Raw genomic sequence first — 12,178 nt, 5'->3', positions numbered from 1 at the left:
TCACAATACTGTCTTATATATAGCCTTTTATTTTGAATAGTGTTATAGAAGTAGCCCAAGTAGGTACATTAATTGATGATTATATATATATAGAATATATAATGTAATAAGTCAGTTGTACCTTTATAGCTATATTCATCTTTATATAACAGTAAGAAATAATAATAATAATATAAATAGGTATACATGAAAAGGTTGCCGTTTTATTATATTTAGCTTCCAATACCGTCACTGAATGTTGTATAGGCAGTTTTAATTTAAACATTTTAAACCTTGAAAACTCTGTGACATTATTATAAATTATAATACTGTTATATAATAATATAATAGGTATCCAGAATATAAATTATAAGTAGTTGTCCGTATTATATCATCACTACCGAAAAAAACACGACTATCCCAAACGACAATAAAAAAAACCTTTATTCTATGAATTTGATGAAACTGTTTTTTTTTTTTTTTTTTACCGCGTTAATAATATACATGTGTTTTATGGTTAGGCATAAGGTGTCTTATTGGTGTTGTACACAGGTATAAGTATACAAACAGACTTACAAGTCACAATACCGTATAGGTATTCAAAAGTACACGTTCGGAGTAAAAATTTTTATTGTTCAATAATATTTTGGTACAGTTGTCATACTTAATATATATATTTGGACAAAATAATTATTATTTAATTTAAAAAGGTACCCTACTCTCGGTCGACCACTGTGTTTTATTGAAATTTTTTCTAGTATTTTAACGTTTAAGCATAATTTCAAATCGTAATCGTTCGAAAGCCTAATGTTTTTGTCAATCGTGATCGTAATGACTAATAATAATATTTATTTCTACAACTATCCGAACATATTATTATTACTGTGCTTATGCTATAATATGTCTATTTAATATTATTATGTATTTATGTACGAGAGTTGAGCGTAGGAGTGTTCTATAATAAACTTTGCGGTACACAGACCTATAGTATCATAAATAAACGTCGTTTAAAATAACATTATATTAGTTGTTATACATATATGTATATTATGTGTGTAGATACGATTTCGACTCTTTTATAGTCTGATTAAATCATCTCGTTTTTATTTTAAACTCTGGATCGTAAACACAATTATTGTACTGTACGGGGGGATGGTTCTTAAATTTTTGACAACAGATAAACGAATATGTAAAATTTCCAGAAGAGCGATTTATTCCCCCAGCCAGTCGCTGCAATACCTATGTCCTATATAATATGTATATGTTAATATATATAGTTGCTGTGAAAACACGTATTCTCAGTGGTGAAAATAGTTTTTGTTAATGTTATATTTATATATATATTTTTTTTGTCCATCATTAAGTAGATTCGAATACCAGTTACATATCAAAAAATTAATTTTATTTTTATTAAACCTTTGTATTGTACGATGTGCGCGCGTCATATTAAAACAAAAATTTAATTTTAAAATATTAAAAAAAAAAAAATCATGTACCTATACTATGATTAATCTAATAATTATTAATGTCTGGATGTCAATCAATTGTCCTACATGAGTACTGATTTAATAGAAATATTTTATAATATTTAGGTAGGTAGTATCGTGTAGTATAATACCTACGCGTTCGTGAAGATATAGCTGGTGGTAATAGGTGAATGTAGTTTAGTTGTAAGTTGTAATGCGTGTGGACGTACGAGTATTATATGTACTGTAAATGTAAAATACGTGCGTTTATTATAGTACATATTTGTACAGTGGCATTATTAGTATATAATATTATTAGGTGTATGTATAGGGTACTTACAGAAAAACGAAATGTCATGCGTCGGATGCAATATTTTATTATTATTTCGTTTTTTATTGAATTCAGAATTTGTATATATCTGTCCATACAACGGTAACTGTTTGTCGTGTAATAACAATAATAATATTATAATTTATATATTATATATATATATACCGACTTAAATAATACTGATGCTATTGTGTGTTTGCGTAGGTACCTATAGCTAAATACTATAATATTGTGTATACAAATAAACGCAGTACAACTGTTTACAAATCGTTTATATACCGCACATTACCACATATTATAGTAACCGTTACTTTCGTGTATTATTATTATATTATATTATGTCTTAATAATAGTTACTTATTATTGTACAGGTATATAGTGAATACGCCAAGTATTTCTTTGGCTTCGGCAACGTCCGACAAGTCCGACGAACCCAAAACGTTTGGTCACTGGTATTATTATGTTATTATACCGCACTATTTATCGCATATTATATAGGTACACTAAAGCTAAATGTATTAAAAAACAATAAAATATATATGTTTTGTGTGTGACATATTTTTCTGATGTATAATATTAATATTATGAGTGTTCAGTGTAGCTAAGAAAAATGTGAATTTTTAAGAAACCTCATTATGTTACCTTTCTATATAGAAATAATAATTCCAGCACGGTTTCTATATGAACACATAATTATTAGTAGGTACTAGCTAGTAGAATAAAATCACGATTCCACTCATATTTTGTAACGTAAGTTATGTTTAAGGTGGGCAAGATTGTATAAATTTACGGTGAGAAAAATTGTTTACTAAAACTTAAAAGTATTAAGTATAATGACCGAAGTATAATTTTTATACAAAAAAAAAAAAAAAACATACTACCTATAATATTCTTCAACGTACGATCAATAATAGTATTTCCTATAAAATATTAATAAATACATATACGCGTATTATAATATTATTACATTTTTTTGGCATCATTATTATAACTATACACGTACACAATATATATACATAGTAATAATCGCTATAATAATAAAGATTCATAAATATAGTTTATTGTCATTCGTCTATAAACATATTAAAGGTACATTTTTTATTTCTTGTTAAACATTGGAAAAAAAACATGACGTAGTCATCGCGTTATATTAAATAACGTTTTAAAATATTCAATTACCACATATACCTATCAAATACAATTATTTACTTTTTATTATAATTTAATTTATTAATTTAACAGTAGTTTAATAAGAATATCGCCTTATTGGTTTATTATGCAAACGCGTTTTCTTATAATCGTACACGTTTTTTCTTTAATAGTATTTGTTTTAATACGGAATTTTTTTATTACCTATACCAAGATTTTAAATTATATTAAATAAATTACAGCACATATTTATATAACAGATGATATTTTAGCGAGTTTATTCGATTTAACATAGTTGTGAAAAAAATACCAATACTAAATAATTTATAAATTAATTAATTACATTTTTTTATGTAGTATACGAGTATATAAGCTATATAATATTTTTAATATTTTACAGTCTAAAAACCATCGAAAATTTTTTCTGCATATTCTATATAATATAATATGATATGAATAATTAATATTATATACATATATTATGTTCTATGTACAATATAATTTGGATAAAAATAATTCGGTTTTCTTTTATAGGTATAATATATATATTTTTTATGATGTTTAGAGCGATATTTTTTGGCCTGTTGATCGCTTTTACGCATTCAATTTATTTTATAACACATATATAGCTACTGTTGCAGCGTAGGTATATTTAACACGTATATAATACATGTATGTGGAATCCGTTTGAGGTGCAGCTCTGTACATGTATTTAATATTATGCCGTAAACTGCAGCAGGGTGTCCGCCGTTGTATCGCACGAAGATTAGAAACACGCTTTGTATATTATAACTGTGTAACTTCAATGTCAAATTGTCAAACGCGTATGTACGAACGATGCGCCCCCTGCCGTATGGGTAGGTAGGTAAGTGTTGTTATTATGCCCAACAGAAAAATCCGAAAAAAAATCCGCTACCGTTTATTATGATGTATGTGTAATAAAAAAAAATATATGTATTATAATTTAAAACTATGCACACATACTATACATACTAAATACTATATGCGAATGTGATAATATATAATTTAAAAGCGATTCGTATACGCCAACGGATTTCATAAAAAAAAAGCTATTATAATATTTAACGATTCCGACCAAAATGTATAATAGACCACAGGTTTCGTTATAAGCCAGCTATAATAATCATACGAATTATCTCATCATCAAGATTCATACATATATCCATCACTTTTATTTGTACTTACCTATATCACTATTGACATTATTTGGAAATTTAGTTGCCGATTTATTGGGTTGTCAATAAATACTTAACAGGACTATATGCTACCCGCAAACAAATGAAGCCACTATATATAGGTATGGTATAGGTATAGAATGATCAACACAATTCACGAAGCTTGTGTAGTACGTTAAGTGTTATTTTAATATATCTTTTGTCAAAAATAGTTTTGTGATTTGCACAAAACAAAGCGCCTAGATAAAATCATTAAAATGTCACAGTTTATATTGCAAAGTAAGTGTTTTTAAAAGAATGATAATTCTATATTCATCTTTATTTTTTAATAGTTTATTAAAATACAAAAAACAAATTTAAATTTAAAATTTACTGAAAATTTAATTATTTGATCCAATAAAAAATTGTTAAGATTATTGTGTTTGGATAATATATTTTCCTATAATCTTTCAAAGAAATAGTGTAGTAACTGAAATACATCACATAATACTAGTTTTACTACTACATGCGTTATTACCTATACAATATCTAAAATGTTTCGTTTTCTGCAGGGAATGTGGCAACTATATAAATATAATAGGTTTACCTTTTTTTTTCGTATAATTTGGAATAGTTGGCAGGAAAAGAAGTATGGGTTCCCATTGCCGTGTTCACATCGTTTATATTGAAGAATACACCTATATACCTACCTAATAATATTTATTGCACAATGTCACATAATTTCTTAAACCAAGTGATACGAGTCCAAATATGTACGTAAAAAAGTCAATTCGGGGTTTTCATATCTTTTGTAAATACGTCTATTCAAGGAGATGACTGATGATTATAACCTTTAATTAGATCTTTTTTAGAACACCCACAGCGTGCGCTCACCGATATTTCACTTTACGCGAAATCCGATTGTTATATTATAATAATATAAACATAATAGGTATACCTCTATTTAGTTATGGTGCCTACAACAATAATTTATCAGTAGGTGATATAAAAATAATCGTACAAAAAAAACCCCGTATTGTGGTTTTTCTCTTGTATAAATGTAAAATAAATGACGCTACTGTACGAGTCTGCAGCAGTTATTATAATAATATATACGTATAAATAAATATATAATATAACTGCAGGAGTAGGTACACGAGAACTTAAATTGATACATATTCGTATGAATATTGACTATATATAGGGTGATTCTTTTATTGAACAACACTTATCATTTTAAAATTTACTTATGTTTAATTAAATGTGTTTTTTTCACATAATTTTTAGTCAAAATAAAACAAACTTTATAAAAAAAGATTTATTTAATTATTTTTAGTTATATATATATATTTTTAATGACAGGGCCCATTTTTAATTTCTACTCAAAAACTCATAAATTATTAGTCCTAATTTCGATTTTTACATACCTACCGAAACATGCTCTGAAAAATATTTTACTTTTACATTTTAAATTAAAAATATATGTTGCCATTCAAAAAAGTAAAAACATAAAAATATAATGTTATTTTGACGGGAAATTATGTAAAACAAAAATATTTAAAAACAATGTTATTCGATTTTCAAATAATATAAGTGTTCGACGATAAAAGAATCACCCTGTATTAGAATAAGTTGGTACCAAAATCATCATTATTTCTCCAAGTCTATTGACACACTTTATGTGATTTCAATGTCAAATACACATGGTGTGCCCCCCGCAGTATTTTTTTAAAAAATTATTATTATTATTTTATCAATATAATACAGATCAATAGGTATAATACCCAATGTTCTTCTTAAACAGGATTATCCCTAATATAATCAATCAAAATGTATTCATTAGGTTTATATTATAATAAATACTATATATGGGTACCGGAAGTTATAGACATAAACGTACCTGCATAGTTGCATATAATACATTATGTTATAGTAGGTACCTACTTAAACTTGAACATATACTTATAACGCCCATTTACACAGTCTGTAGAAAATGTCTATTTTATTTTTATAAAATACGTGATTTTTTTTTTTTTGATTTTAATAATACGTACTGAGATGATAAGTATACAATAATATAATATACCTACCTGGAAGGCTGGAAATAATGTCTGTAAAACATTTTCGGTTGGATTTTTTTTTTTTATAACCTCTCGTCAAACATTTAAAGTTTTTCGTCTGCAACTCTATTCAATTTACACTAATATAGTCTGGACTTGCTTGTTATTTATTATATTTAGGTACAATCCCGCAGTATAATCCGTTTGAGGGATTGTAATACGCGCGCGCGCCCATTCATTGCCAGTTAGCGTTAGTTTATCTGCGTCGAAATTTGATCTTTTTGTGTGCTCGTTGAGTGTACACACACATATACACACATACACACACGAGTATTCTTAGGATTTATTATCCGCAAACGACAAGTCAAACAAAATACTCCGACGTGGACCTTTGTCAAATATTTTTTTTGTAAATTCATCATCAAGATACGCATATAAAATTGTATTAATACACATGATGTCTCATATTTAAATGAGTAAATAAATACATTCAATTCGTTTATATCATAATAAAATATCGTTTATTATATTAATAATAATATTTATAGGTATATAGGTACCTAATATATAACGACAACAATTAAATAAAAATAATATACAATAATAATATCGATTATAGGCACGTAATAATATTCATAAATTATTATATTACAATACATTATAACCCGCGAGTATATACAGACGAGTACATAATATAAAATATATATAAATACTATTATTATAATTTTTTTTTTTATTATTCTTTCTTTTTAACGATGCCATCAAATATCGAATTCGCAAACGTATAACATAAAAATATCAATAACAATCGAAATGCACCTATTTCCTAATACATTTATAGGTATAGGTACTGCATTTACTTATTCTAAAATATAGTATAATATAATATGTATTATATTATAGTTGGCTGCCGTACAGTACATAATATAATAATTATATATAGTTATTTTAAGGCACTTGTGACATGCTTGTTACTATAAATACAAATACATATTAATATAACTATATATACATAATATATATATATAGGAAACATATTTATAAGCATCACTCTATCTTTGTATTACAATATAAATATACCTAAATGTACTCGCATAAATGTAGGTACTCTAAAGGCCGATCTCGTGTGACTAGAACATAGACACATAACATACATAATATACTAACAATGTATCGTGTAAAGTGCAGAGTTAAAAAGTCAAGACATAAACTTGTTACTATATTATGTTCTCTCGTGTGCGTCTATAGTGTATTATTATATAGCATCACGAGTTTAACGAAATAATATAATATAAATTAACTTAAACACATAGGTACACGATACATATTATTTTTAATTATATATCTTACGTGTTTACGTCGTAATTATATAATATTATGTACATAATGATTAATAGTATACTTAATAGTTTTTTTTTTTCGAGAAAGAGAGATCAACTATACAAAACGAAAAGAAAAATCAAATAGTATACCTAGCACAGCAGTAATCGAACGTAAAAATCGCATTCACAATATAATATTATGTACACGTGTGTAGTATATATATAATACTTGGGGTAACTATTGAAAAAAAAAATGCATTTTTCTCTCTTACATCAACTACTGCTGTTGCAGATGATGGTGTCGGCCCATGGTGGCTTGGAGCAGGGCGCCGGCGGCCGCGGGGTGCATGACGGCCGTGGGCCTCTTGGGCGGAACTTGCATGGTGGGCCTGAGCAGCTGACTGATCGAGTAACCGGTGGACGCGGCCGGAGGTGACGGCGACGGCCGCTGCTGGTAAGTGCCGGCGGTCGAAGTGACGACGGACGGTGGCCAGAAGTACTGGTGAAGGTAGTCGAAGCCGGCCGCGGCGGCCGCGGCTGACGGGTAATCGGCCACGCCGGGCCAGCCGGAAGCGCCGGCGGCGGGGTGGTGAGGCGGTCCGCCGCGGTGGTAGAAGGCGGCGGCGGCGGCGGCGGCTGCGGCGGCCGCGTGATGGTGATGATGGTGGTGATGGTGAGGCGACGGCGGCATGACCACGCCGTGCGGCGCCATCGGCGGCCGGTAAGCGATGCGGTGACGGGACGATTGCGTGGACCGACGGCGCAGCTTACCGGTGGTGCCGCCGATGTACACGTCGCTGCTGTTGGGGTCGATCATCCAGTAGTTGCCCTTGCCGGGGTCGTCGAAGCTCCGCGGGATCTTGACGAAACACTTATTCAGCGACAGGTTGTGCCGGATGCTGTTCTGCCACGCGGGCGTGTTCATCCGGTAGAACGGGAACTTGTTCATGATGTACTCGTAAATGCCGCTGAGCGTGAGCCGCTTTTGCGGGCTCTCCGATATGGCCATCATGATCAGAGCGTTATAGCTGTAATTGGGCTTTTTGTTTTTGTCGTCAACCGGCGGCGTGGCGGCCGCGTCGTCCTTGCTTTTGGCGCCGTCCGCGGGCTGCGGAGACTTGTCGCCTTTGGCCGAGCCGTCGTCGACGTCGTCGTCGTCGTCGTCGTCTTCCTCTTCCGGTTTGATGTCGACCGTGGCCGGCGACGCGGCGTGCGGCCGCCTGTTGTGGTGGTGATGGCCGCCGCGGTGGTGCCGGTGCAGGTCGCCCGGCGTAGTCGGCGGCGAAGGGCTGCCGCCCGGCCGCGTGCTGTAGTCGACCGGGGCGCAAAGGCAGTCGTCGCCGCTGCAGTCGCTGGCCTCGCTGCCGGTGGTGAACGACCGGCTCGTAGACGGGCCGGGACTCTTGCAGTCCCGTTCGTCGTCCACGTCCAGACGTCCCAATATGTGGTTGATGGTGAAACTGGGTCCGTTTAGCGATTTGGTCACCATTTTCGGAGCGGTATGAAAACGCGAAATCACAAACGACTATATAGGAAAATGTAATAAAAAAAACAACGATAATGACGAGCGGCGGATAGTGTCATGTGCGCGCACGCGATCAGAGCGGCGGCGTCGAACGAAAAATACGGTACGGACTTTATAATATTTTGTGGTTTTGAACTATACTGTAAATCGTACGATGTGCGATGCGAAGAGCGCGCGTGCGAACGAAACGTGCAGTGTCAGAAGACTGATCGTCGTCGTCGTCGTCGTCGAGTGCTATGTGGTGGCCACAGCCTTGCCGGAGCGCGGTCCTGGCGGCGGCGACGCCCGCCCGACGGCGACCAATGGCAGCGAGGCCACGCCCGGCGTGGTCGGCCGCATCAGTGCGCCGCGCGGCGCTGCCGTCGTCCGGACACCATTTGTCGCAGCTGCGCCCCCTTTTTCAGCGGTGAGTATTGTATTATATCGCGTATTATAATATATATTATTATATTGTCGTTGGTATTGTGTTATTATTATTATTATTATCCCTTCTCCTTTATTTTTTATGTTTTCTGTTTTTTTTTCATCGACCGCCCGCCCGCCCGCCCGCCATCTCGCCCCGTCGTATTTACGCGCGACTCACGACACATATGCGAAATATTATTAATATATTGACGAATGTTGTTATGCCAATATTGACACGGATATGTGTGTTGGTGCGAGTGAGGCCTCCGCTTGTATATTTTAATACAAACTTGGTGAGGGTTAACTGTATATATATATATTATATGATTAAACTTATTTAGATACGTAAATATATTTTTCGCAGCCGCGGTCCTGTTCGATTTTCGAAATGTAAAATTAAGTGACAAAAAAAGGTTAGGATTGCGAATTTATTATTTTTTTTTCACATCTGTATTTTTCAACGACATATATAATATATAGGTATACCTACAGGCTACAATACACTTGCAGTCCTCCGCGTTTAAGGATTAAGCCTATCGCTTTCTACGACATGTCTATATATTACAAATTTCTAATAACTGAAACTATATATTTATATAGCAGCATACATGCGAAATGTATAAAATAGGTTACGTATATAACGTCTTTATATCGATTGATATTTGATTATATTATATAGGTATAAGGTATACCTACAAAATAATAACTCATATATTTATATTTATTCTATGAATAGTTCCCGCATACTATTATATACCATCCATGTATTATGTATATAGATTATAGGTAAAATATATACGTAAAATTATTTATATTATAGATTTTACAAGTATAATACAATAATTCAGCAATAATACCTATTGTATATTAATTCAAATATAATAGGTTTTATAATCATTATGTCGATTTAGTATATATAACTATAGTAATTTGTAAATTATAAATATAAATAGGTATTGAAAAAATATTTAAAATGTCAGATCTATTTTACATTGAAAGTTAAAATAGGTATCACAAACTGCAGTGTACAGAAATATTTGTACACATAATTATTATATTTATAATAAACAAAATCACTGTCCGTTTTATATACTTATCTATAGATTGAGACGAATATTGGGTACAACTTCTGAAAAATTACGCACATTATAGTACCAGTGTACTCGTATACACAACATATTTCGGAGTAATTCGATTATCATCTATATACGCGGCTGCACGCATCTGTATATATGTATAATTATCAAGTGCGATAGACTTGTTATTTTTGCACACTTTGCAGTAAACATAATTCACTATATATGTTACTAGAAAACCAAATAATAGATCATTCATCACAGTTTCAATAAGCGTTGCAAACAAATGCCCGTATACACATATTCCAGCGTAAGAGCTGAGGAAAATAAAAACGGCGTCATAATAATATATAAGTATATAGGTACCTAATACGATTCGAGCGCATGAACCTACGTCTTATATAAAATAAATTGTATAATAATTTACGTTATAATATATGCAGTGGATTCGGACGTTCTGTTATTGTTTGGTCGAGCAAGCTTCCTGGTGTAAAGAAAGTTATACTTAAATCCTTAATATAAACATTTTAGTATAACTAAAAAACTATATACCGACTTGTGAAAATGTTGAATTTGGCGCATCAATATTTAAAAAGTTATCCGATAAATGATTTATATAGTGTAAAATGATAGGAGTTTTCACTTGTAAAACAGCTGAAGTTAGCAATATGGAACTCCTTAATTAGTATAACAAATTTTAAGAATTTTAGAACACTAAAAATGTTTAAAAATCAGAATTTTAAAAAATTAATTTTAAATAAAAAAAATTGAGGGTTAGCTTATATAGATCTACCTTTATTTATAATATTAATATTATAGGTATATAGCTGTATATAAACAGGACAACATCATGCGTGGTCAACACTATAGCTATATCTGAAATGTACTATAAGCTGTATATACCTGGAATCTATAGATGCTTTTATTATTTATTCAGTCTAAAAATATTTTTATGCTTGTAAATATATGTTTGCAGGTAAATATCGTAACTTTATACATGCATAGGTACATAAAATATTGAAAAAATACTTTGAAGTCTATAAAAAAAAATATATATAGGTCAATAAAAATGTCACCTGTATAATATAGCTGTAGGTATATATAGCTAGGTACAATAGGTGCATAGGTAGGTACATTTATATACTTAACATTCGTTTGAAATCATATAATAGATATATGTACATAACAATATCGATATATATATGTATTATAATATAGGCGATTTAAACGGCTAATAAAATTTCTCCGTGCGAATAAAATTATATTCCATAATATGTACTTGCACTAATAAAATATTATTATATGGGTAGGTATAGGTACCTACCTATAATATTATGGCCTGCAGCAAATACGACACGATTTCCAATGTGTTAACACGTTTATGTTCATTTTTTTTCTTCCATTTTTATATGGTGTCACACTTTGGAAATTCGTACGCGAATTCACTATCGCGCGTATACCATTACAGCACATTTCATGTACGTACACGTCATATATATTATTGTGTACAATGGCAACGCGCGCGCGTAATAAACCCTCATCGACTGCGGGCACGAGAACTGCAAGCCGCCGTATTATATATATAACCGTAAACCATACATTTATATATATATAATAATGATACGGTCACATTGAGTGTAATACATGATAATATAATACGCGCACACCGCAGCGGCGGTATTTTTAAAAC

At 31.9% G+C, this 12,178-nt stretch overlaps 1 protein-coding gene across 1 annotated transcript; it reads right to left on the bottom strand.

The window, feature by feature from the left end:
• Positions 1-6,658: 6,658 nt before the first annotated feature.
• On the bottom strand, positions 6,659-9,299 carry LOC126548961 (fork head domain transcription factor slp1-like). Its single transcript, XM_050197107.1, has one exon. The coding sequence runs from the start codon at positions 8,969-8,971 to the stop codon at positions 7,760-7,762; it is 1,212 nt and encodes a 403-aa protein (XP_050053064.1). The 5' UTR covers positions 8,972-9,299; the 3' UTR covers positions 6,659-7,759.
• Positions 9,300-12,178: the final 2,879 nt, after the last annotated feature.

Source organism: Aphis gossypii, chromosome 1 (assembly GCF_020184175.1).
Source record: "Aphis gossypii isolate Hap1 chromosome 1, ASM2018417v2, whole genome shotgun sequence".
Lineage (NCBI taxonomy): Eukaryota > Metazoa > Arthropoda > Insecta > Hemiptera > Aphididae > Aphis > Aphis gossypii.
This window is presented reverse-complemented; position numbering and strand designations above follow the sequence as displayed.